At 41.2% G+C, this 27,980-nt stretch overlaps 1 protein-coding gene across 4 annotated transcripts in view; it reads right to left on the reverse strand.

Moving 5' to 3' along the window:
* Positions 1-27,980, reverse strand: part of LOC105484476 (astrotactin 1) — a 382,581-nt gene that overhangs the window by 247,116 nt on the left and 107,485 nt on the right. For all 4 annotated transcript variants that reach the window (XM_071076083.1, XM_071076081.1, XM_011746132.2 and 1 more), the window contains exon 2: positions 26,422-26,609. In XM_071076083.1, the coding sequence (XP_070932184.1) occupies positions 26,422-26,609 (188 nt within the window). The remainder of the gene's footprint in view (positions 1-26,421; positions 26,610-27,980) is intronic.

Below are 27,980 nucleotides of genomic sequence, written 5' to 3' on the forward strand. Positions count from 1 at the left end.
AATAGGTAATTAAGCCACACGGAAGGAATAACTTCCCAACTGAGAGAAGTTGTCAGACATTGAATTAGGCTAGTGAAAACGAGAGGTAATTTTATTCCCTAAAGAGCTCTAAGAGTAGCGTAAGCATCAATCTCTAAGGAATGGCTTAAACACCATGTTTTTTGCTCACGTAGGTTTTTTTAGGAGCTCCTTCCACTGTTCCTCTCTAATTCTCCTTTCAGATGGTCACAATAGTGTTATGATGAGGTCTGGGGCATAGGCTCATTCCCTATATTATGCAGTAATAAAACAAGATTAGCTGTCCATTATCATCCTTTTACCATGTACCAGATACTTGTTCAAAAGGTTCCTCACTTTCAACTCAATTTCCCATTTTACATTTGAAAAAGATGAGGCACAGAGGTTAAATAACTTGCCCAACATCACACAGCAAATGAGCAGTGGAACTGGAAGAAGACCACAACTCTTATTTCAGAGCCTATATTCTTAAGCACTAGCCTGCAGTCACCCAGAATGAGCATGGCTCACTGGAGAGACATCTACACCCCGGCACCTATCTTACAGATCATAAGAGGACAGAGTAGGAGAGTGTGGATGAATACATCCGGACCTATTGTCAGTGCTGGAAGAAAAAGAGTATTCAAATACTCAGATTTCAAATATTCAAAGTGCACATCCAGCTGACAGTGGGTCAAAGGAGGAGCTATCATAAACAAAGGACCTTTAGTAAGCACCTATGAAGCATCCAAATCCAAGGTTAGTCGGTAGTAAAAAGACAACACTCACGTTTTAAGTTATCTGTGTTAAAATAGGACTATTTATATCACTACATGCCTGAAAGATACCATTAGGCCCTCAACTGGGCTGAATTTAGATGAGAAATGTTTACTTTCTTTCAATTTAGGGATGCACTGCCTATCCATCTCTAGGTTCAGCCCCTTCCTTTTCTGATGAAAAAACCAAGGCTCAGAGAAACTACAGAACTAGACAGTGCAGAACTGGCTCTAGTCCCAGATCTTCCTTCACTGCTCTTCTCACAGGCCATTTTGGTAAGTTCATCCAAAATTCCCTTTACCATGTGTGGAGCCTAGACACTAAATTAAGAATATTTTATGTTCATTTTTCTTAAAAACATAATTTATAGGGAGCTAGAACAGAAGCTTTTGTTTTGCTAAGCCAGTATATTTAGCTTCTCTAATTTTGCTTTAGTGAAAAAACACATCCTCTGCTTAGAGTCAGTGACTCTCGATGACCTCAGCTTTCTAATAATCAGTTACCAGGAATAAGCTTCAGTCAATAGGTGAAACTCAGCACAAGCATTTGAAAAAGGATTCTCAGGTACTCAAGCTGTGGTATGGGTTCTCTGCTTCTGTAACCCAAATGGGTGACAGATGTCAAAATGCTTTGCAATGGCTTACTAACTGTGGACTACTTTATAAACAATAATATACCATAATGTGGTGTGACATTAATATGTGATATTATTTAATAATATTTTGTAATAATTATTTGTAAAATCACTACATATAAATTCCTCTGAAATGCTCTACCTGCTTGAGCAGGTAGTAAGTAGGAAGAAAATATAGGCCCACCACTGTACTAGGAAAAGGCAGGGGTCTACCACTTTGGTAACTGTCCTTCTACAGTGAGGACTTGGCTCACATTCAGTTACTGTCACATTTTTCAATAAACCATAGGTCTTGGACAATTTCTTTCTTTCTTTCTCTCTTTCCTTCTCTTTCTTTCTTTCTTTCTCTTTCTTTCTTTCTTTCTTTCTTTCTTTCTTTCTTTCTTTCTTTCTTTCTTTCTTTCTTTCTTTCTTTCTTTTCTTTCCTTCCTTCCTTCCTTCCTTCCTTCCTTCCTTCCTTCCTTCCTTCCTTCCTTCCTTTCTTTCTTTCTTTCTTTCTTTCTTTCTTTCTTTCTTTCTTTCTTTCTTTCTTTCTTTCTTTCTTTCTTTCTTTCTTTCTTTCCTCCCCTTCCTTCCTTCCTCCCTTCCTTCCTTCCTTCCTTCCTTCCTTCCTTCCTTCCTTCCTTCCTTCCTTCCTTCCTTCCTCCCTCCCTCCCTCCCTCCCTCCCTCTCTCTCTTTCTCTCTTTCTCTCTTTCTCTCTTTCTCTCTTTCTTGACAGGGCCTTACTCTGTCACCCAGGTTGGAGTGCAGAGGTGTGAACTTGGCCCACTGCAACCTCTGTCTCCTGTGTTCAAGTGATGCTCTCATCTCAACCTCCCAAGTAGCTGGGATTACAGGCACACACCACCACACCTGGCTAATTTTTGTATTTTTAGTAGAGACAGGGTTTGAACATGTTGGTGAGGCTGCTCTCTAACTCCTGACCTCAAATAATCCACTTGCCTCGGCCTCCCAAAGTGGTGGGGTTACAGGTATGAGCCACTGAGCCCAGCCAATTTCATTATTCTTAACCTTACTACTTTCGTAGAGAATTTTAAGCAGTTTCAGTAAGTGTCATGGATACTCCAGGATTTTCCTTTCAAAGAGTCTAGTGAAATGAAGAGGGGGCAGATGGAATGGAAAGGAAACCCTAGGCCAAAGACTGTGGCTGGAAGCATCCCAATAGCCAAGTCGAAAAGAGAAAGGCAAGATGCACACATCTTACACAGCTTATTGGGGGCACCAATTGTCCTCTGGATACTCAGCTCCCAAAAGACTTCTACTTAACGTCTGCTCATGAGCATGCTGACAAACAGAATGGGCACTTATCACACAAGGCTTTACAGAAAGTGTACAGGGGTTCTTCACATGCACATGTCTTGCTTTGAGTTTCTGTTTTACCCTAGATGTGTTCAGAAAGTATTTTTCATTTATTTGTGTTAGCTCCAATTTTTATAGCCATTGGAAAAACAAAGACAAAACATTACAGTATATCTGGATTCAGGCAACAAGTTACAAGTTGTAAACTCTGAATATTAAAAAAGAAACACTGACTGTAAGCACTGGCTGCAAAACACGGAATTGTTTTGTTCATTATTCATCTTTGCATGAGTTTTCTGATTATTCTATTGATTTTTTTCTCAAAACTGTTAACATTTGGTAACTAGAAGCATGTTTGGGGTATATGAGAAACCCACATCTATTAACGAGTTCCTTGAAAAAAAAAGCGGCATTTTAAAATACATTTTTCTTTTAAAAAATCAATAAATCATTTCTACTGGCTGTAATACATACCACACAAATGAAATCAGCTTTTATTTTATTATGAAATTGACATTTTCAGCACTTACTTAAGAGAGTAATATGAGGTTTGTCAGATAATTTGTAGATTTTAGGATTTTTATGTAACAATGTGTTACATAACATTGATGGTAATTGCCGAAGGATGGAAAATTCTAAGCAGATCTCTCCTTTATGCTTATCCCAGTCCTCTGGACCAATGACAAGATTGTCTCATTATCTGACCCGTATATTCATCCTGGGTCCTGGGTCATACTTTCCTCCTTCAGCTAACTCCTATTCATTCTTCAAAGTCAATTCAGTGACACGACTTCAGCCAACCATTCTCTAGTCTCACTGCACTTTCCATAGAACCCTCCACATAATTCTAACCACAAGTACATTTACCTTTGATTTTCTTGTCTATCTCATTTGCTAGACTACAGAGGACAGGGGCCATGGGGCAGAGGCCATGTCTAATCTCTCTCTTTTATAGCTCCAGGGTAAAGCACAGTGCCTGGCATAAAGCAGATGGTCAATAATTGTGGGACAGAGGAAGGAAGGGAGAGGGGAAAGAAGAAATAAAGAGGGAGGAAGGAAAGAAGGAAGAGAAGAAGCGAAGGAAAGAGAGAGGAAGAGAAGGAAGAAAAAAGAAAGGAAAAAAAGGAAGAAGCATCATCAACTTTCAATATATTTCAATATGGTCATCTTCTCTGTGCCTACAAGCTAATCTTGTATAAGTTAGCTGGTTGGGTGACTCATTTATTCAATTTATTACTAAGTCATTCAACAAGCACTTACTGATGCCTACTTTAGCAAGGCATTTTTTTCAGTGGTCACTGTTATGAAGATAGTGCAGTGAGTAACACAGGTATACTTCCTGATCTCATGTAGTTTATATTTTAGTTATAGGAATTAATCTACCTAATTTGATTTTTAAAGATAAACGCAGGCATAAAAGGAAGACAAAAACAGATCACAGGCGCTGGCCAGTCATTACTTCTCTTCTTCAAACCAAAGACACTGTGGTAGATGAAGATATCTTGGACTAGAGGTAACACTCTGGTAACAACCCCATGGACCAGTGGAATCCTCAAATCAGTGTCACATAATCAATAAATCCTAAAATAAAAGAATCTGGATCTATTAAATGTCACAAAGTTTAGAGAGTCACCTGGGCTTTCTGAACCCTTGGCAGAGAAATGGAAAAGCTGAGATTATGCTTCCAGCTACCATCTGTCAAGAGACTACAGCCAATCAATCAGCTCACATTTCAAAGCTTACTTTTACCTTAGGAGTAAGCAGAAGAGTGAATTTGAGACAGAATTAATTATTCCTCAAGGCAATGGACATACAGAATTCAAATTATATTCCTAGAGGAATTAAATAGTGGTTACAAAATAGGAATCATATACAAGAGTTTGGTAGCTCATGTCTCCTGTTTTGTCTTAATACCAATGCCCCAAGGTCAGGGGTAAACACCCTCTCTCGGATACAGCAACAATCATTCATATTTTTTTCTGGATGTCACTCATATCTTTTATAAGAGGCAGAACAAGAACAGAAAAACTGTGCAAACCCACATGGAAACTCTGGGCATATCCTAATCTAGAACCAAAATGTTTCAGGAATAAGGAATGGATAAAGCAGGTGGATAACTTCTTAAGATCCCTTCTGATCCTGTGATACTATGGAGCCTACTGGAAAACTAGACTTAAATTACTAGCAACATGAAGAACCCCAGTAAAATAATAGGGCAAAGCAGCTGTGTAATTGTGTGCAAATTGCAGACCCCTTTGAACCTAACCCAAGCCTCCATCGATAAAATTCAGTGATTGAAAGAAATGCATGACTCTTCCAATCTGAAAATTTTCTGATTGTAACACTGATCCCTGTCAAACAGGAAATGGCCCTGCATTGGTAAACTAAGGGTAGACAAAATGCCTGTGCATTCTTCCTGCCCAGCAAAGTCACAAACCACAGACCAAGGAGATGATGGAGCTGACCCACCAGAAGCAGGTCATCAGCCCCATGTAGCCAATGATCTCCTCACAAGCAGACCCCCTCTTCCCCAATTGCATACAAAGGTCTCTGAAATGAGTGGATGTCATAAAAACTGTGATAACACATTCTTGACCATGAAAATCCCTTTCCTGCCAGAAGGAGTCACCCAAACTAGAAGAGAAAATGCCCTTGCTTCTCTGGCAGATTCTCTTTTCTATGCTGGTTGGTGAATAGAAATCCATTATCCCCTGCCCATCTCCTTTGCAGATGAAAGACAAGTGAAAACACTTTAAGCATATTAAGTAGCAAGTTCGATTTATAAATTATTAGGAACATTACCTCCCCTTGGGAGTTTTCTGAAGTCTTTAATCGTGTGGAAAGGCTTTCCAGTTGCCACGGGCCACCATGTTATTTAAGAGGCCTCAATATGTCTTCTGGGGCTCCTGGTGTGAATTGCATGCCCCACTGGCAGGGCCCAGCCCGTGCTGCTTGGTTAACTTCTCACTGGGGTAGTTACTACTGCTGACTGCTGCCTCAAGATGCTTCAGCATCTCCTTCTCCCATGCCCCTAAGACCAAGTATCCAAAGCTTAGAGAAGAAATAGGATATTCCCCCAATTCTGTCTCATTAAAATGCCATTGGTGGGTAAATATAGGGATGAAGCAACCTTCCACAAACAAGAGGCAAAGGCTAAGACCAAGAGCCTTTCAAGGTTAAGCAGGTTGGTATTTGAGTCCTTCCAACCTAAAGAGTCTATGTTCCTCTTAGGAGGAAACTCAACTCTCTAGCCTTGTAATTACTTTTTAATTTAATTTTGTTTTATTTTGTTTTTCCTAGCTCTAAAAGTTTTAAGACCGTTAGGTTTGATCGTCTTTCTTCTTTAATCTGGAAAGTTTGTCTTCAATTCCTGTATGAGACTTTAGGAGTTTCGTCTAATGAGAGCCTGGAGCCCTACAGGGACAGTGGCTGGAGGCTAGTGTGCTGGAGTCAGCCTGGGCTATTTCAAGTTGTACTCTTTCAGATTCTGTTTATAGAACTGCTTTTTTCCGTTCTCGAGATTTTTTTTTTTTTCTTGCCTCAGACCCTTGACTCTGTCATCCCAAAGAAAAGCAAAGGAGCGCATTTCTCCGTGAGCTGCTTAGAGCTCTCTCATCATTAGTAGCTACAGTTACCTGTTGTTTGCCTTAACGAGAGTGCTATGGCCAAGCAGGGCTGGGTGAAGCAGGATGACAGAGAAACAGCTCGTCATGGGCTGGGTTTTCAGCCCATAGATCCATAATTCCAAAGACTGACCTATACCTCTGCAGTGTAGGAGACCAGTAAGGAATCAGGCTACCTGGGCAGACCTGAGGTCCTTCATCCCTCTGGATGCAGATGTAATAATTTTCTAAGAGATGACACTGCCTAGTCAGACATCATGGATGACACCCCAATTAGTATCATGTGTTAAGAGGCTGGCCCCACATATAACCCATGTGTGTGGATATTAGTGTGCATGCACACGCACAAATGTGTGTATTATGCACAACAGACAGGCTGGAAGATAAAAGGGTCCACACGGAAGCAGAAGCACTCCAGGTCGCTGTCTCAGCAACTCATGGGCAGAGCTGCATGAGACAGGCTCCCTCCATGGGCTGTGGGCACCAGCCCTTCAAAACTTCACAAGCCAAGCATGAAGCCAATAAATAAATATCACCAGCTGGATAATGCTCAATGCCTATTCTGGGCCACGTTCCTTTCCTCCTTTCTTCTTTGTTTTTTATGCAGTAGGTGATCTTGATGAAATAAAATAATAATAATAATCTACTCCATTAGGACCAAACATTAAGGGAATTATTGAACGAGTAGGGGAAGAGGCAGCGGGCACAGTATATGCTAATGACCATTAGACTTTATCCCTATTTTTCTCTGATCATAAAGGAGTTATTAAATCCCTCTTCCTCTCGTTTCCTCAAAGTCAGGCAGGCCAGTTTAACGGGGGAAAAGAGGTTCTCAGAGAGCTGATAGTTCCATAGGCAGCAGCTGGGGCTGAGTACGTGAAAATCCACAGCATTAAAAACTAGTCACTGCAGGAAGACCTTATGCAGGGCATGTGTAGGGATTCCAGTGACTTCAGAGGTAAACGGCCTATAACATAGTTGGGAATAGGAGGGGAAAGAGGGCCAGGATGTCAAAATTTCTCTGAATTTGGTACATATTCATCAGTATCACTATCTGAACCAGGGAAGACCCTGAAGATCCGTTTCCTCTCCAGCTAACACTGAGATGGATCCTTAAAGGCTGCACTATTCAGAGATGTCTGCGAGTCGGGGTGTAGGTAGAAGGCCTTTCACATGGAGTGTGGCCTTGATCATATTCTTGTCCCACACAGAGAGGTACAACTTGATTTTCATGATTGCCGTGAGATCTGGTGTGCCAGGATCCAGTCAAGTATTCATCAAGTATTCAAGGATCCTGCCCCTGTTCTCTTTTACAGTGGGATTTCCAGCAGCACAGTCCCTAGACTGGGAGAGGTAAAGATCACATAGCTGATGGCTAGTTTTGTGATGATCTCAAAGTCCACAAACCACTATAAATGAATTAAGCATTTCTCAGCTTCCTATAGTTAATCCCATTACATGTGCTTAATTCTTCCTCCAAACTCCTGCCTCATTTTGTTAGTCTATTCACACAGTGCCTTATTCCTAGAGTACTGGTACAATAAAGAAGTAATACTAATGACGACTACTATTTATTGTGTTTGCCACATGCCAGACATAGCACCTAATGAATTATACTCATTATTTTATTTAGTCCTACCAATAAGTATAAGTAGTAAAAATTACAATTTCCATTTTTAGAAAGTAACTTATCCAAGTTTACATACTAGTATGAGGCCAAACTAAGACTCAACCACCGACATTAATGATGGTGTTTTACGACCATGTCACATAGAAAGAAGCCCACCACTGTGGTCTGGGTTCTAATCACTCAACTTCCCATTTTCTTTAAATTAAAACCCAGACTTCCTTGCTTCTACAACTAACTCTTGAGGTTATGCAAATGAGGATCCCTAAATGTCTACACTCAGTACTGTCTACACTGCCTGATGCCTGCAATCTTTTCCAGTTAAGCTTGATCATCGGATTGGCCAAATACAACATTTTAAACAATAATTTAACCAATATGGCCAAGGAGGATCACACTTGTCAGGTTGTCATTTTGACACAGGCAGCGAAAATTCTATGGAGATATCTGCCCTTGGGTAGATGTAAAGTGAAATCAACTATCTTCAGAGTCTGAGAGTACAGATGCTCAACCATTTCCTTGAGAACAGTCTGACACTAATGCACACAGACTCAGGTCTCTTTGTTCTCTGTAAGCCCTGTTCTGGGATGGTAGACATAAGAAGAACAATAAACACTTTCCACAGTATAACAACACACATGTAAGACAGACTGGGGAGAACTGTCAGACTTAACTTTCAGGGAAACTAGGAACTTCATTACAGTCAGGTCACACACAAAAAACACTGTGCTAGCCGATAGATTTGGAGAAGACAGAAGAAAGCCCACAGGCCATGTTTTGCATTAGAACCCAAAAGATGATAACGGCCATTCCCAGTGCAAGTCATTTAATGCCAGTCAAAAACAGAGGTTAACAAAACTTGTATACATTGCTTTGTGCTCATAAACTTCCTCCAACTGGTAACTGATTTGACCCACCACAGAAAATTCTAATCACAGCCCCCAAATTCTGGGAGAAAAATGGGTATCCATGGTCATATCCCTTGTAATGTTCCAGCTGTGACTCAATCTTGGCATCCAAGTAAGATGCACATTAGAGCTCAAGAATTGTAGCAAAGGGAACAGAAGAGGAAATTAAGGGCTGAGAGGAGATGCTGACGTACAAACACGATTAGAGCATCATACGCCAATATCCCTTCCAAGCCCCTCACTCCTTGCCAGCAAGCTTTGTCTGGCATCAAACAGGGGAAGGAGGAGAAACCCTGGCAGTCCAAAAAGTCTTCTTTGGGGCCCCACACTGAGTGCTGTGGCTCTTATTTCTCCCTCTTTAAAAAATTGTTAAATTGAATTTGTTTTTCTCTGGAACTAATCAAGCACAAAATCTGAAGAAGAGGCCTGGTTTGTGAAGGCAATCTCTGAATGAGGTACTAACATTCTCATTAGGATGGGCTTCGTTAAGCCACCAGCTCCAACATCAGCAGCATATTGTCTTCAGCTAATTACATTTTTTGCTGGCAAAGCTATTGTACAAGTCTTCAAATCCTTCCCATCATTAATTTTAAGAAATGAAACACACACACACACACACACACACACACACACACACACACACCCAATTGCCCTGTCCTACCTCCTCTCTCCCTGGCATCCTACCCACCCATAGCCCCAGGCTGTCAGCTTTGTTTTTCTGTTTTTTCAGGCTTCCTCTCTTGTGCTGGCATTTGTTGTTGTTGTTTGTTTTGTTTTGTTTTTTGAGGTGGGGATGGGGATTGTGATGGAGTGGGGTGCAGGTAGAGAGTCTGTTGCTTAGGCCTGATTTCTTCACTAGCTGACCATGGTCCCCTCTGTTCCCAGCAGAACAGCCAAATGCTGGTTGCTCCCACCAAGACCTCCCGCGCAGGCCTGGTGCTCACCAGCCAAAGATGGGCAGGAGCAAAGGGAAGCTGGAAATTGAGCCCCAGCTCTTCCCCACCTGCCAGAGAAAGTGACAAAAGGCTCAACTCTGCTATTGTTTGTCAGGTTTTGATTTGCTGATGAGTGGCTCAATCATGCAGGGAATCCATAGGTCAGCCAGAGACTTTCGCGTGATCCAAAGCAGTCAGGGGTTCTTGCTTCCAAGACAACTGACGAGACAGACATCATCTGCTGGGCCAACTGCCTAATTCTATACCTGTTTTCCTGAATCCATGGGGTCATTCCCAGCCAACCTGCAACATCATTATAAATTAATTCAGATCATAGTGTTCACAGAGTTTCTTCTTTCTACATTTTAATAGTTGTGATTTACTTTTTCTATTCTTAACATTCAGTTCTGTTGTAAGGGAGAGAGAGACAGAAAGAGAGAAAAACGGGAGGGAGAGGAAAAGGGAGAAAGAGCAGGTATGGGGTAATAGGCCTTTCTCTGCCTATCTCCAAACCTTTGCTTTCTCATTTCCCTGAAATGTCCTTCTTTGTATCTCCCCTACCTATGCCTTTTCTGTGCTTTCAAGTTGCAGCATACATCTGTCTCCTTCCTGAAACCTACTTTGATTACTCTGATCCTCAGACATATTGTTCTATTCCAATTCCTAATGCATATGTGGACATTTATCAATTAATCCTTAATCCCTAATTCTGTTGCTCCCTGTATCATGGCTCTGACTGGACTTGCAGGCAGAGACCAAGTTCTAAATTCCTTCCACAGCCCCAGCCTTAGCAGAACGTCCAGCACGGGGCTGACACTCAGTGAATGCTACATAGCTTGATTAACTCCAGGGAGGCACATTCAGCTGACTTGCTGAGGCTGACAAAACACAAACAGCATTACGTTCATACTGTTGGTCAGTTCAGACTGAAGACCTCCATCTGAAAATCTCTCTTCCTTCTTTTCTGCTGGTTCCTGGATCGCTCTGAGGGGCACTCCCTTGGTCATGGAGTCCTCCCAGGAGAAAGTCAACTATAGTCAGGTGGTGGTTTCCTTACCCATGAGGATGCTCAAATGTAAGGTGCATGCTACAGATCCATCACCCAGAGGATACAGCTGTGTTTTTAGAGCGTGTGAAGACTTCTCTTTACCCAACCTCACTCTAGCTCCTATCTTTTGGTGCCTTTAGCCAGCATTTGTGAGACGGCTGAAGGCTCACTTATAGTGACAGATTGTTTTTTCTAGTAAAATAAACTAACCTGCACGTTAATCTAACTGTTCTTGCTCCACTCCTTAGAGGTCTGCAGGAATAGAGTATCAACACCAGAGAAGTCAAAACTTGTAATCACATTAAAAATGTCTATTTAGAATCTAATTATAGCTACATACATGTAGCTGCATTACATACTTTATAAAGTGAATGGTGCAAAAATAAAAGTCCCTTCCCTTAGAAACGAAAGTGTTAATTTTGCATTTATATTTCTGTTTCTGCAGAGTGACTACAGGTAGGATGGAGAAGTTCTTCTTAACTTCATTCTATAATTGGGGAAATTAAATTTGGCTTAACAGGAAAACCAAACACTGTCAGGACCAACACTTCTCCATAGTTGTTTCTGCCACCATACCATGAGAGATACAGGCTACAAACCGGGTAGACCCCATTGGCACACTGAAGGCTCAATGTTCCCCTGGCACCGGCTGTAACTCCAATTTTTTATCTCTCTCAGTCAGCAAAGTATAACACAATGTAAGTTGAGTGAGAATGACCTTATTATAGGTCATTTGTAACTCTGACTCCACTCTAATGGAGAAAAGAAAACCAGTCACAATTTTCAGCACTTTACCTATTATTAGTATCAAATGCACTTGGCACATCTTACAAATGATGCAGACAGACCAGCCATCGTGACACTGTAGTAGAAGTGTGAAAGCAGCCACTGAGAACAGGAAAACCAGGAGCTGTTGGTTTTGCCCAGAAGGCTGAGTCAGGGACTTCCTGGATATTCGGGCTCTGGCAGGGGCCCTCTTCATTGCAGAACACCATGTGGTCTCATCCCACCCCTTATACCATGCCTCGTGACACTCAAAACTAAAGTTCCCACTCTGGCAACCTTTTATAGTAATTTTGCTCAGTATCAACTTAAAAATTATACGTATACACGCACACACACGCAGAGGGAGAGTGAGATGGCCTCATGATCTAGCCACTTCTCGTGTGTGTGACAGCCTTCCCCTAAGGTTCCTGTTCCATGAATATGTGAAGGGAGGAAGAGATGTGAGGGTTCAGTGGAGAAAAGGGAGCACAGGACTAGAGAGGAGGCCTGAGAGAACATTTTGCTGAAGATCTTCCAGGACAGAGGGGAAAATACACTGACTGATCACCTGCTCCCCATCCCAATAGTGCCACTGACCAGCCATTCAGCCATCTAACCTCCTTGAGCCTCAGCTCTCCATATTACCAGACTTGCTCAGCCTTCCTTGCAAAGCTGTCTGTTCATTCCCAAAGTCCCTTTCAGCCTCTCAGCAAAAGGCCAGGCCCTCGGTTAGGACTGAGAGAAGCATAATCCCTCCCACCAAGGAGCTTACACTCAGGGGAGGTAGGCTTATGCACAGGTAAGGATGATGTAGAAATATGCACCATGGATTGCACAAAACTACTTCACCCAGCCCGGAGAGAAAAGGGGGTCAGAAACACTTTCCTAGAGGGAGTCATGGGGCAAAACTGAATTTTAAGAAGAGTAGAAAGAGGTGACCTCACTCAGAGGAGAGGAAAGACATTCTCAGCCAAAAGGCCAGCATAAGTGAAATCACAGAAGTATTAAATAGCAAGGGAGGTTCACAAAATATGACTGATGGTCAGGGTAGCTCACAGAGAGGAAGGCAAGGAGTGGAGGAGATGAGGGGCAGGCATGAAAGGTTTAACACCCTGGAAGTTAGCTTTCTGAGTGGAGGGACCTACTCAAGGTTTTCCACCAGGGAGGGGACATAGTTCAAGTTGCATTTTATTAGATTCAGCCTGATGGTGATTGAAGGGAATTGTTTTAGGGAAACAAGTCAGAAGACAAGAGTGAAGAGGGGGGAAACCACTGTATCAGTCCAATGAGAGGTGAGGGGGGCCTGCACTTATAGTGGTAGTAGAGAGGGAAAGAAGAGAGGGAGTCTAGAGATGTTTACAAAATAAAATAAGCAGAGTATGGTGAAAAGGAGGGCACAAGAAGAGGATCCCATGGCCACGCTGGGCATAAGGACAATGAGTCTGCAGGTACAGAAAGTGGAAACCTGGGTAATAAGAATGAATGGGAAGACTGAGATCCATCTGTTCCTAAATAATGAAAATGCACTACTTGTTCAGAAGATCTTCAAGTGAAGTAACTGTCATTTTCCTTTGGAGTGTTCTTTCTTTTCAACCCTAGTGACCTGGAATGATTAGCTAGGTAAGGCAGCATCTAACACAGATGCTGATGAAAATTTCTGGATGCAAAATACAGGCCTTTGAATGCACTTACAGTATCACACAGGAACAGCTACATGGCCCACTTCCCACTCTTAACTTTTTTCATTAGATGAGATCAGGTGAAAATGAACATCAGAATCAAGCCTGATCAAAGAGGCAAAGGAACTCTTAAAGGGCGGCCGCCAGAGGGGCTCAGGATGTAGAAGAGGAAAGCAAGAAAGAGGAAAAGGCGCTGAATCTCCAGTACCTCAGAGGAGCCTCTCACTCCTAATGGCAACATGGGACTGACTTGTCCTTGTCTTCCCCTGATCCAGGGACTCTCCTGAGAACCAGCAAGGCCAGCCCAAAAAGGGAATCTGAGACATGGCCTGCAGGTCCCAGCATGGTTACTCAGCAAGGCAGAGTCCACCATCCTGCCAGAAAGTTTCCTTCTAAAGCAAATATTTTTCCCCCTAAGACATAACTGTTATCCTGGGAATAGGGCACATGGGGCAACTAAAACAATACTTCCATAAGAAAGAATTATATTATATAAAGACTGGCTGGGCTTGACCTGCCAGGAATCACTCTGCCTCCGGCTTTACCTGAGTCATTTTAGGGAGGAGGATAAATGTCTCCTTCCGGGAGTATTCAAAGGCCTCCAGAGGCAATTCTGGGAGATTTCCCCTTCCCAAATCCCCCAAAGCTGGAGGCTGAAGGCTCTTCCTGTGGCCTGCTCCCTAATGTGGGGGAGCCACTCCATCCTAAATCAAACCAGGAGGCTCCTAGAACACTTCATGCTAGCAGAGGCTAACAGTATGTCAGAGAGACTCGCTGGAGACACAGACACAGAGGAGCAGAGCAGGCCGAAGGCAATGGCTCTGAACCAACAATTCACAGATCAAAGGCGCCTGCAGAGAGCCCCCACTGGGCCATGTGAAGGGCTCAAAGTCACCAGCCTCCCTCCAAAGGACCAGCCAAAGATTCACAATGGGATGTGATAGCTCCCTCCCAGGATGGATCTTCTTCCATTCAACCCAACCTGTATACAAGCCCGCCAAGCCCAGCATGTTGCCCATAGACCATCATCTCATATTCATAAATGGAAAAAAGAAAAGCAGAGTTGCTGCAGGGAATGGAAGAAAGTTTATTCATGCATTTCTTTCTGTGTCAACCAGGGATTGCTAGTGTCCCATATGTCCTTCATTTTCACATTCCTAGAATGTGGGAGCTGAAGGCAACTTACAAGTTCAGCTAGCCTGGGAACCCCAAGGCACAAGACATAGCCCATCTATGTGCTCCTGGTATGGGTGTGCCAACTGCTGTTAAAGGGGTGGGACATTTTTATGTTATCATTTATTTGTATAAAATACTATCTGCCTAATCTGTATTGAAATAATCAACTATAACATCAAACCCCTGATTTTATTGACATATTTCTCTCAGATAAGGCCAAAATAAGTTTAAATTGAAAAAGCAAGTCAATTTAAATAAGAATATTCAGAAAATACTAACATAGGTTGCACAAAAATATGCCAATAAAACATGAATGCCAAAGTTTTGAGAATACTTATCTCATTCCAGCCTCTCCTGTGTAGATGAGCAAACTGAGGCCCAAGAAGGTCAAGGAGCTTGCCTGAAGTTTCACATGTTTTTGAGAGAAAAAGGTCTATAATCAAAGCTTCCTGACTTCAAATCCAGTAGTCTTATCGCAACATTAGGCTGCTTGCCTCATCAGCAAGCTTTCGTCACAAGTGAGAAGAGGAAGATGTAATGCTATCTGCATGAGGACAGCTGGGTCCTAGGCCCACGTCACTCTGCTATGAAAGCTACAGCAGAGCCCTGGCTGGGACCTGTTGGTGCTGCCTTATCTGACCCCAAGGTGGAGTCCAAGGAGGGTGGTCCTGCCATGGAAAGGCTGGGGGCCTCAGAGGCCAAGGCTGTTCACTCTGAGCCACAGAGCACTGAGGAAAGAGGGGCTGGGGATGGACACAGCCAGCTGAAATCCCAGGGATGATGACTAGGATGTATACATTCCATGACACTTAGGAAATAAAAAGAGAATGAAAGATGGATGCTTTCACATCACTGTTGGGACACAAAGCTTTTCTGAGTTTCCTCTGTATGACAGCTTACTTCATGTAAGAATGTGTCTGAAAACCCACAAATGCCAAATTATGACATGTTCACTCTTACAAATCCCAAGGGCATATATATCTAAGTCCCAAATCCTTCTCACTTCTTCCTCAGACAAGATACAGACATGGAGGAAATGAAGGTTGAATCCTTTCATAAGGATCTGATGACTGATATCCCATATGGATCTCCCATATAGCCCATATAGCCCTGTCTTCTTTACGGTATTAGGGTAGCAGAACTCACATCTCAGGCCACCTTAAGCAGTTATACAAATCCCAAATGTCAGAATTGGGAGCCAGAGCCCAGCAGACCCCAGATACAATTCTGTGAAGCATCCACTACTGTCAGCCATAGTACAACATATTAATAAACTGACATCTGATTCATCCCAAGTGAGAAGGCTACTTGACTCATCCTTTGCTATTCATGGACATCAGCAGCAGTGCTAGAGGTATCATCAGGAGAGAAATCATAAATAGCAAGGCAGCAGCAAGAGGCTCCTGACTTTCCTAGATTTATTAGAGAGAGAGAGACCCCTTCCAATCTTGGGGAAGGCTACTGACATCTGCCTGTCACATGGGTAAGCCATTTAACAAACTTTAGCAGATACTTAAATGTGTCACAGCTAATTTTATAAGGCAAGGCTAAAAATGCTTTGTTCACCCTAAACTTTAGCAGCAAGACCAAGAGCCACCACTAACTCTTAAAGATATGTAACAGTCCTTACACAAACCAACTTTATTATGACATCAATGTCTGGAAGCATAATTCCACTTCTATTCTTATATATTTATATGAGGTATTTTGCTATAAGGGGGTATTTTAGCATATCCAAGCATGTCACACATGTCTACTGTGCACTCAAAGTTGAAACCAAGCAGGAGCCATCAGACTCACAGGGAAGAAAAAATAGCATATTTGCTAATAAGTATCCTGTTTATACTTTTCTTGTCAAGTCTAAGCATAGTTTTGTTTTCATTAACATCTGTCTTTGCTAAACTCATCAGTGTCTCTCAGGAGAAGCTAATGTGCTTGCATTTCACCTGAATTTGTGAATACCACATGTCTTGAATTTCTAGCAAGAACAATTTTTGTCAGTGCTTTAACTGACAATTATAATCAATCTGTGGGGGTCTGGCTAAAACTAGCAAATTATTTTCTTTCACACTGCAAATAGAACCCTAATGCTTCTACTGAGTTGTTGGGTTGTAGTCTTTATGTGGGTTCTGCAGACAAAATGGGGAGAATGTACTAGACTGAGGTCAGCAAACCTATGGCCTCCAGGCCAAATGTGGCCTACTGCCTGTTTTAGTAAATGAAGTTTATTGAAACACAGCTACATGCATTCAGTTATATACTGTGTATGGCTACTTGGGCACTACATTGGCAAGAGATAAGTAATTGAAAAAGAGCTTGGATGGCCTATAAAGCTAAAATTGTTTAACATCTGGTCCTTTACAGACTCCTGGCCTAGATAATTCCTGCCATTGTCCATGTTAGGGTTTTCTCTGTGGACACATGGCTGGCTACATTTACTATACCTAAGTCTAATTCATCTCCAGCCAAGGCCCATAGGTGTGTGTTTGAGATCAGATTTAAAGGTGACTTTGGGTCTGTGAGACAGACCCCCAATTTTAGAGATGGGCAGAGGGTGGGGGAAAGATAGTGTGATCTGGAGAAAAGGTAATGGCATCAGAACTCAGAATCTCTGAGTTCTTACATCAATGCTGGCCATGAGTATCACCCACTTCTCTAAGTCTTCTTTTTCCCATTGCAAATGAGAGTAATAACAATCTCGTATGTGTGGATACCTGGGCAGTGATGGAATTCCCTAAATGACATCACTTGGTTTGATTAAAAAATAAATTAGTAAACGAAGTTCTTCCAGAGAAGTTGGAGCTGAAATTATCACCCTAAATTATAAGATACCTGGTAGGTATCAGATGTCAATTATCAGACCCGACCTCAATTATCATCCTAAATCATAAGACACTTGGTAGGAAACCCTGTAAACAATGAAACAGAAGTGACATAACAATTCCCTGAATGGACATGACTGCATCCCAGCTTTGTAATGGCGCTATTCTGTTGTCCTGATATCCCTAATTGCCTCGGTCTTTTCCCTGAGCACAATCCTCTAGGACTCCTCTGAGAGGTTGCCATGATCACAGATTCTTTTCTGACTCCCTAAGCTGGTGGCCCCTGGGTCACACATTGTAGGCAAGATTGTTACAGGCAGCTTGCATGACCCTCCCAAGAGTTTACCGAGCTAATATTTAATGGGTACTTCCCTATGGGCCAGGCAGTATAGGAAGTGTTTATAAGAATCATCTCACTTAATAATTAAAACAGCCCTATAAAGTAGGATTTAATCGCATGTTTGGAGAAGGAAAGTGAGTTTAGAGTGTTTAAGCAATTTGTCCAAGGTCAATAAAAAGATCGAGTAAGTGGCAGAACTAAGATTTAAATTGGTCTCAGAGCAAAGCCCTTGCTGTAAACTGCCTCACTAAAATTCAATACCATAAAACTATAGTCTTTGTTGGCTTCTCAATGACCAGTGTCTTCTCAGAGCCAATCTCAGTCTTCTTTGCAATATTTGATCTTCTTGCCCAATCCAACTCTTCCTTTACCTTTTGAAGCAGCTCATAGACCTCACTATGACAGCACCTTGTCCAATTCACTATGTTCCTTCCTAGTCTTCAAATAAAGGATTTCTACTGTGCTAGCTAAAAGAAGTAAAATTATTCCATAACCTGGAAAATTGGAGAAACTATCCAACCCTAATACCACCAAGTAGCAGAATTGTGTAGCAGAGTCAAGTTTGGAGTCAGATACACTTGCCTTAAATCCTGGCTTCCCTTCTCGCAGCCTATGTGACTTTGGGCCTATAATTTACTTTCTCTTAGTCTCAGTGTTCACATCTGAAAGATGGAAGAAACGATAGCTATTTCACAAGGTTGCTATGGAAACTGATTGATAGTATGTATGCAAATGATCCCATACAGTGCTGGAGACACAATGAGGGCTTAGTGAGCAATAGCTTTATTACTGTGAATATTACCAGTTTCTAATATTGATTGAAACCTCATGGAAATTATGACTCCTGCTTTCAAAAGGATCTTCAGGGATTTCTGAAACTGAGTACTTGAAAGTAAATTGCTAGCTTCTATATCAAGTGAACTAGATTGCTGAACAGAATATTACATCAACTTGTTAAAAGACATCAGCATCCTTTTGAAAATTTGGCCTCTTAGCTATTTTTCTTGCTGTCTGCAGAGATGAGGGTAGCAGAAGGCCTCTGTGAACTTCAGGAAAAAGAAAAACAGATTTACAAAGAAGATGTAAAGACTGAAAAGGAGTGAAAAAGATGATGGAAACTACTTGTCTCTCAGTTCTACCAAGGGCCCTCTTCAAATAGTAAGCATTAATAATGTGATTAAACGCTCCCTGAACGCAGAACTTTGTCTTATTCATTTCCTATCTACTCAGTAGCTAAAAAACTCTGAAGCCTGAAAACAGTGTTAAATAATCAATATCTAAATGAAGGAATGACTCAATGATTTTAAAAAATCAATGATGTCAATAATGCTTTGAAAATACTTTCCTAGTTTCTAAAAATTTCCTGCAAAAGTGCGAAAGTTTGCATATGAAGAAGCAAAGTTCATTGTTTCATGACTTTCACAATTTTAGGCTGGAATTCCCCAACTACACTTTTCCCTTCCCTGCCAATAAACCCACCACCAGCTGTGAGGTGGTGTGACTGAAGCCAAGGTTAGCAGGTGGGATTAGCCAAGCTGAACAGAGTCTGAGCTTCTGGGGCTAGCTGCCTGGTGTAGCCACAGAAAGAAAATTTGTGTTCCATCATGGTTGTCGGTCCTAGTGCTTGTAGCGTTCTTAGTGTCAAAGTAAAAATGGAGTAAAGTGTCAGATGAGTCTCAGCAGTCAAAAGTCAACAAAACATCAAAAGTTGGTGAAATGACACATACTAAATATACATTGTGTGCTCATTACGGGTCAGGAGAGGAGTGCTTCTCAAAGTATAGCGTCTGGACTCTGCCGACAGCCTTGATTCAATTCATGGTCCTGCAAACTAATAGTTGTTTACCTTTGGATAAATCACATAGCCTGTTATGCTCTCAGTCTCCTCGTTTGCAAAATTAGTAATAACATTACTACAAAATGAGTAATAACATTATTTTTTAAAATAAATAAAAAATAAGTTAAAATATATTGAAAGCACTTGAAACAATGTCTAGCACATAGTAAGTGCAAAATACGATTTTGATGATGATGATGACAACGAGATGGTGCCTATGTTATATTTTGATTCTCCTAACATCTCTGCAAGTTAGGTCTTAGTCTGCCTGTTGTACTGAAAACAAGAAATCATGAAATCAGTTTTTCAGCCTCTGCTAAAGGAAATGGCTCTGACCTATGCCTGGAGCAGGAGTGTACCACATAAGCCCACCTCCCCACGATAACCACCAGAGGAAGGCTAGGATCACATTCATCTGTGGGATAACCTGATACGAAAGCTTTGAATAAACAGGGTCTATGGTAACAAATTAGACCCATCTGCTTCTTTCACTAAGGAGTCAGAATAAGGGAGGAAGGCAGGACATTTAACAGCAGTGGGAACAAAGTTGGAAACAACTGTGAAGCTGTGAAAAGTCAGAACAGGTCATGAGTGAGGTGACTTGATGAGTAAATGGAGTGTCAAACATATAAAAGTGTCGCAATTGAGAGAGATGTATAGAATAGACTAGACAAAGAAGTTAATTCATAGCAAGAGGAGCAATAGAAACAGGTGTGAAAGGGCCAAACCACAAGCTATGGAGGCTGAGGGCTGATAAAATCACTCAGATCCTCAACAACTTCCCAGTTCCAGCCTTCATGAAAATCTGCTCTTTGAATATACTTTTCAAAATCAGGAGAGTGTTGTCTCCTTTATCTCCGTATGAATTTCTACAGTACAACTCTATTACACAGAAGGCCTCAGTGGATCTCCATTCTCTAAAACTAAAAAGCCTGACCAGTGCATTCATTTTATAGGCGAGATAATGAAGCTTCCAAAAAGCTCAGCAAATTACCTAAAGTGGTAAAGCCAGCACATGAAGCCCACTCTTCCAACTGTAAATCCAGCGTGTCTTTCCACTATATCTCAGCTCTCATTTTACTGGAATACGAAAGGGCACCAAACAAGAACAGAATAGATGAGCAATCCAAATGGCAAATGAATTCATGTATACCTATGCCCGATGCATCTTGGCAAGAGATGCAGAGCATCCCATGGTGCCAGGTGAGGGAGGTTTGTAAGCCAAACCTTAGTTGGCACTTGACATAGCCCCCAAATGGACCCTGGCATCTCCAGGCTTTTGCACATCAGCATTTCAGAGAGAAACAAAGAGCAAAGAGGTTTTGTTTCAAGAGATCTTACTGATTATCTTAGGAACTGACCACAACTTTCCTAATGGAAGGTAAAATAGACAGTGATGACCCTGGAATGTGGGCAGTATGACCAGTAAGTCAGTTCAGCCCCATGAAGGATGGCTTGGATTGCAAGAAAAGTCTTCTTTGAACCAAATCAAGACCTGTCTTTTTGTTCTTTCCGACTTATTACTCTATCTCTGTCCTTTCTAGGAACACACAACATGCTTAAATGTCTCCATTTGTTGCTTAAAGACGAGAAGGATTGGTTCTGATAAATTAGGGCATCCTAAGTTGAATGAAACAAATACTACAAATTGACCATAAAGATGCAAAAGTGACCTTGATTAATGAATTTGTTAATGAGTTTTTGTAACAGATCTGCTGAAGGCAAAAAGTGCTGACAAAAAAGACATCTAACCCTCTTTTCTGGGCCCACAGACACTTAATAAGAAACTAATAGTGTTGATGACACACAGTGACTGCCACGCTTAGAATTGCTCCTCTCTACATTGGAAGTGGCTGTGCTCTAGGAATGAAATGAGGCACGGCTTCAAGCAAACTCACACACGATGCTCAGGCAACTGGACTGAATGAACTTGAATATAACAGTAAGGGCAAGGATGAGGCTTTGGTAGAAAGTTGTTATGCAGCCGTGGAAACATGATCCTGGAGGCTTCCATAGGTGTGTTCTGTGGGCTCTGTACTGACTCAGCCCCAAATACTACTTTTCCACACTGGCACTTTCCCACGGTGCCCATTCTATTTGCTGAACTCTGGGACTGTATAATGGCACCTGCAGCCTCTTTTTGTCTCCAAATCTTGTTCCCAACATTGTTTCTCCCAGGAGTGAACTCTGTACGTTGGGTTCACCTGGAGATCCCAGAAACAGGGAGCCTGGGGGCAGGCTAAGGCCTCTGATGGCAGCCAGCAGTAGAAGGCCATGGAGGTCTCCAGATACTGGCCAAGGAGCCACAAACAGCTGGGGCTACTAATATTTTTCCCCCACAACAGTGCCTAAGAAGGCTGAACCACAAAAGATATTCTCTACCAGTGGGAGTTATCAATACAGAAAAATTTCATATATATATATATATATACACACATACACACATATATATCTCCAAAGAATTTTAGAAAGGCTACTTGCTGTGAAAAATGTACTTAACCAACTTATATGCATATAGGAAATCTATTAACACTGCCATCTTTAATTAAAAAGATGAAATATATAGACAATACATTTAAATTCTACTGCGCACCATTAAACTCGTTTGCATACTTTAAGAAGAAAAATGTACATAGTATGGTACATTAGCACAAGTACAATATGAAAATTTAAATCCACACAGAGTCTGAATATCTGACATGAAGTCATATTGAAGCCTGGTCTTCTATGGAGTAAACCATTTGCCTTATAACTGACCAATTGCTTGACTTCTGGTTTAAACTCACACTCAGTTTTCATTTGCTGAATCTGCTTTCATTTGTTCAAGAGTTTGCAAAAGAGTATCCTTGTGTACTTTCATAGTTCTGATGTCAATTATCTTGCAAAATTTGAAATAAATCTCTTCAGCCAAGTTTGAATCATGCAAGGAGGTTAAAATACATCATTTGACCCTCAAAGCAATAACGTAAGATTTCAGAAGGGAAATCCAATTATTCTACGCAAGGAATAAATGGTACCTCTTTGGAAAAAAATAATTCAAAAATTTTAGGATGTGACTGAAAAATAAGAAAAGCAAAAGGTTTTTCAAAGTTTTAAATTGCCCAGCTCCCAGCTGGGGTATTGGTTTTCTGCAAGCCCACAATTTTGCTGATGGTTGATTTATACTGGGCATGGTATAAAAGAGAACTTGCAAATTCTCATTCATAGAATGCCATAAGGGTCCAAAAAAAGGTTTCTTTTACTTCTCATTCTCTCGTTTTTTATATTTTGTGTTTAAAACAAAACATAATATATGCAAAATATAGAAATAAACAGTGGTCTCTGCATTGAGGAAATATGGATAAAAAAGTATACATACAAAATAAGAGAAATGTAAACTTTAAGATTTTCATAAAACCATTAATTCCCTCTTGCACATATTGGGAATATTTAGGATTATTAGTTAAGCTTTTAATTATACATTTTCTTAACAGAAGGGAAAAGGTTGGATGTGTTCATGTTTCAATAATCACTTTATCTTTTCTCTTTTCCCAATTATGCTATTTTGATGCAATTTGAAAACTGTATCCATATTGAGCATTAGAGTTAATGAAAAATAGTTTTGCTATTGTTATTTCATAACTAAAGGGGTTTGGGTAATAAGATTTCATTTAAGTGTATTTCACCACTCAATATTGTTACAAATCAAAGACTTTTGCTATCTTCTGGCATTTATAATGCTGTCATCCAGATGCCTCTATTAGCTGCCTACCTTTCCTCCAAAGGGTATGGTATAAAGTGTGCCAAATACAGTCTACCAACACTTGAGTCTCTTAAGAGGAAGCCATCAGAGACTCCAAGAACAACATCTTCAAACAGGATACCCTCAGGCTTGATTTCTAAGCTGAAGGCAGATACACAACTTCAGACTTTGAAACTGTTTCTAGAATAGAATCCTAAGGATGAGAAAGGCAGTGTGTAGGGTGTGTGTATGGAATGGTAATGGAGGACAATGAGACGTCTAGGTGGGCTGCAGTAGGCTCCACTAACCAAACCATCTTTGATAGGGAAAGGAGGGGGTAGGGAGGAAATATTTATATCTCCAGTTCATCCTGAGATTCCTGTTCTGTGGAAGTGAAAGGCCTTCATGATTTTTTTATGGAGATGTTGGCCTGTCCACATACAAGAGGCCAACCCAAAGACAACACAAGTCTTTCCTACCCTTATGTTTGCCTATGCCCTTTTGTCCTCTGTCTCTTTAGCCTGGTTAAAAACAAAAGAGAATAAATTAAAATTAAGCTGAAGGAATCTTCTCTTCCATTTTATTTGAAAAATAAACTATCATTGGTGGTCTGCCATGGGTGACAAGTAGCATATGAAGGAGAGGTCTCAGAGATAAGTTTAAAGTTGACTCTTGTTCTTTCTCCATTTCAGTGTCCACTGTGCACTAATTCTTGCTCAGGGGATCTTATTTGAAAAAAACACTACAATGTAGGATTTTTCATAGAGGTTGTTTTATTTTAAGGGCACAACCTATTTCCTAAAGTCTTTGGCATTTTTGATCAGCATACATATTTTTTAAATTTTTTATTTCCATAGGTTTTGGGGGAACAGATGGTGTTTGGTTACATGAGTAAGTTCTTTAGTGGAGATTTGTAAGATTTTGGTGCACCAATCCACCCAGCAGTATACCCAACCCACAAACATACACACACACACACACACACACACACACACACACACACACACACTTCTCTAGAGAACTGACTGAGCACCTAATTCCAGGGATAGATGGTAGGGTGCCTCCTACACTGAAGATACAATGCGACAACAAGTACAAGTTTCAGGCCGTTTGTCTTTCCGCAGATTCTCGCAATATGCCCCCAGCCCTCCCTAGACTCCCCTTCTGACATATTGTTTGTCTCAACTTCTTCTATTTAGGGTCCTTCCTTAAAATATAATCGCAATATTTATTTTTGGAAATCGCTATACACCTTTCTTTACCTTAAACATTTCATCAGTGTGACAAAGACTGGTTCTTTGAAATGGTCTCAAACCAAAACAAAACAAAACCACCCATGACCACCATTGCTTCCCACACCGATGGCAGGATGTGGATGGCTGGCGAGAAATCCACCATTGTGCCCTTCTTTTTAGTCAGACCATATTATAAATTTGAAGACCATCTGGCCTCTAAATTAATCACTCCAGTCAATGCCAGGGTCAATTCAGCTGACCTGCCTGAATCCTGCCACTCTCTGGACACTACAAGCTACAAAAAAGAAGACAACCTTCTCAGGGAGGAAAAACACTGTTCTTTAATAAGGATATGCAAGTACTGTACTCCCATGCTATAAGCCTTGATTAATTTGTAAATGTGAGTAATAGCAACCTCATTTACCTGCCTGACATTTGACCTTATCTGGATATTAAGGCTCAACATTTGCAATTCAAGAACTGTTTTCTCCACCATATAGTTTAAACAAAGTGCCTCGTGTACATGCAGATAACCTGTCAAGCCAGTTACTTATGGGGACGCTGGTTGAGGAAGAAATAGAAGGCTTACATTTTGAGATTTATCAGAGATTTTATAGAGAGATTTTCCATCTTTGGATAATGGGCATTCTTTTATATCTAAAATGCACTCAGTTTCCCTCAGTCTTATATATAAAACTAAATAGCATGTAGTGATGGTACTAGAGCAACAGATGAAATAAGGTTTGAACTAAGACTCAGGTTGGTTCTGTGTTGAGTTTCCTAACAGTGAAATAATCTACATCCTCCCATATACATGGTTCATAAATAATCAGTCAGGTCTCAACCTGTTATTAGGCTATCCTAAGAGTAGACAATGTGTTTATTTACCAACACAGTATCAGCACATAAAATACCCAGTGTAACAGGTTTTATTCATCTCTTCACTGGGAAATTCATTCATTTATTCCACAAATATTAATGAAGTATCAACTGTGTGAATGCATTGTTCTAGGTGCTGGGGACACATCAGTAAACAAAACGATACTAAACAAAAACCCTGGCCTGCAATCATAGCACTTACTTTCCAGTGAGATTCTAGAATACAAGTTCCTAGAATGTTAGAAAGAACCTTCCAACTTTTTTTGAGGCTTCAAATTTCTAAGTAGGAGAAGGAATGTTAATAGTAAAGGATCTGAATTGAGCTAGAGAGAGATGCAAGTGTCTATTGACAAGCCATCTATTGTAAGAGGAGAGAAAGCCAGTTTACTGGCTTCCTCCTGGCTGGGAGAAGAGAAAACAGAACTTGGTAGCGGCAAGCAGCTTGAAGAGTCAGTCATTTAACAAACATTTTTGGAGCAACTACTCTAAGATTCTCCAATATACTAATTGGATAATTCCCATCTATGACAATCCATTACCCTCATCTAATTTTGTTGTTGTTGTTGTTTGAGACAGAGGCTCACTCTGTCACCCAGGCAGAAGTGCAGAGGTGCAATCTTGGCTCACTGCAACCTCAGCCTCCTGGGTTCAAGCAGTTCTCAGGTCTCAGCCTCCCAAGTAGCTGGAACTACAGGTGTGCCCAGCTAATTTTTGTACTTTTAGTAGAGATGGAGTTTCACCATGTTGGCTAGGCTGCTCTTGAACTCATGGCCTCAAGTGATCCGTCCACCTTGGTTTCCCAAAGTGCTGGGATTACAAGTGTGAGTCACTGTGCCTGGCTGCCCCGATCTATTATTATCTCTGGTTTGTTAAAGTTTCTTCATATATGAGCATGTTCCTAGAGAAAACAGTTGGGGAATGGTACTGTTAGAAATAGTTGCAATTATCACTTACATCACAAGTGGATGCATTTCCCACAAATGGGAAATTTGCTTATTAACATGATCAATGATCATTACAGAGTTGGGTCTGATACAGTGGTATCTATGACACCAAGACCCTTAATGTCAAGGTAACATAAGCTATGGCCTGACAGGCTGAGGCTGTGCTGCTCTTACCATGACTGAGATGTGGAGGATCCTCAGCTCCTCTTCTGCCGACTCATGTTGGGGTTCTTCAGTGGGGTCTTGTCCAGGAAGGCTTGGGGCACCATCTTGGTGATGAATGTGAAAAAGCAAAGTGCCATTCTCCAGCCACTGCTGCCTCCAGCGCACCAAAGGGATATCCTCTGTGTTCCCTGAGATCTCTAGAAGATGAACACCAAAGGCACAGGTGAGAATTTGGATGAGACCAAGTTTTTCATCTTCTTCCTCACCACTTGTACCAATTAGTCAGTTTCGTCTGAAGCCAACAGAAGTTTCCAACAGTGTATAGTTAGGTCAGATTTTGCTGCTACTCCAAACCACAAGGAAGAGAAGAGACCCTGAGAAGAAGACAATTATCTCCCGTAGGTCTTTCCACCATAAATCTAGTGAGCCAGGCTCTCACCCATTGAGAAAACTATCAAGGTGAAAAATCAAGTTCTTTCCCTTATTTCTATGATCTTTTACACAGCTCAGTTTGAATACCTGATAACCCCCCGAGGTAAATGCAAGGTTGTTTGCCTCTTGTAAGTTTGAAAGTATGAGTTCCCCAGCAATTATTCCTAGACATACCAGTAAATTTGCCAAGGAGAGAGTTGGTAATTACTATGCAGACAACTGGTATTTATGGAATAGTCCTGGGAGGTTACTGCAGAGCAACTGGGGCTGGCAGGTTATTTCTAAAACCACAATCATTTGCTGCATAGTCCACTGGAGATGTTTGCTAACTTGCTGTGACAGGTAAAGTAACGTTTTAATTCCCTTTAATTTTTTTTCTTCAGTTTTGCAGAGCAGAGTTGGTATACATGAAGAAAACGGTGAAGAATCGGGCCTTTATCACAGATACACTCACTTGGTTGTCAGGGATGGAGACTGAGGCACGAGACAAGCATCAATGACGTAATAGCAAAATACTAAAACTGACTATGCCCCTAGCACTGTAGTTGGTGCTAAGGTAGTACTGCAAAATACACCGTGTGTATGTTCTTCTCTTTGGCATTCTCAAGCAATATTGTATCAAAGCTCTGAGACATAACACAGCAGAAAAACCCGATTAACCTCGTCTTTCCCAAATTTCTAGGGAACTAGTATTCTGCTGAACACATGTTCTATAAGCCATTGCTTTACAAATTTTTTCTTTTTTTTCTGGCTTTTTATTTTTGAGCAAGGGTCTCGCTCTGTCATCTAGGCTAGAGAGCAGTGGTGCAATCACGGCTTATTGTGGCCTCAACCTTCTAGGCTCAAGCAACCTTCTAGGCTCCCACCTCAGCCTCCCAAGTAGCTGGGACTGCAGACACACCTCACCATGCCCAGCTAGTTAATTTTTTATTTTTTGTAGAGACAGGATCTCCACACGTTGCCCAGGCTGGTCTTGAACTCCTGGTCTTAAGCAGTCCTCCCACCTTGGCCTCCCAAAATGTTGAGATTAGAGATGTGAGCCATATGGCCTGGACACTTTTTTATTTTAAAGGCAAGGCTTCAAAAATTTATTACCTTTGGCCAAAAACAAATAATAATTTCACAGATATAAAAGA

Source organism: Macaca nemestrina, chromosome 1, assembly GCF_043159975.1.
Source record: "Macaca nemestrina isolate mMacNem1 chromosome 1, mMacNem.hap1, whole genome shotgun sequence".
Classification (NCBI taxonomy): Eukaryota; Metazoa; Chordata; class Mammalia; order Primates; family Cercopithecidae; genus Macaca; species Macaca nemestrina.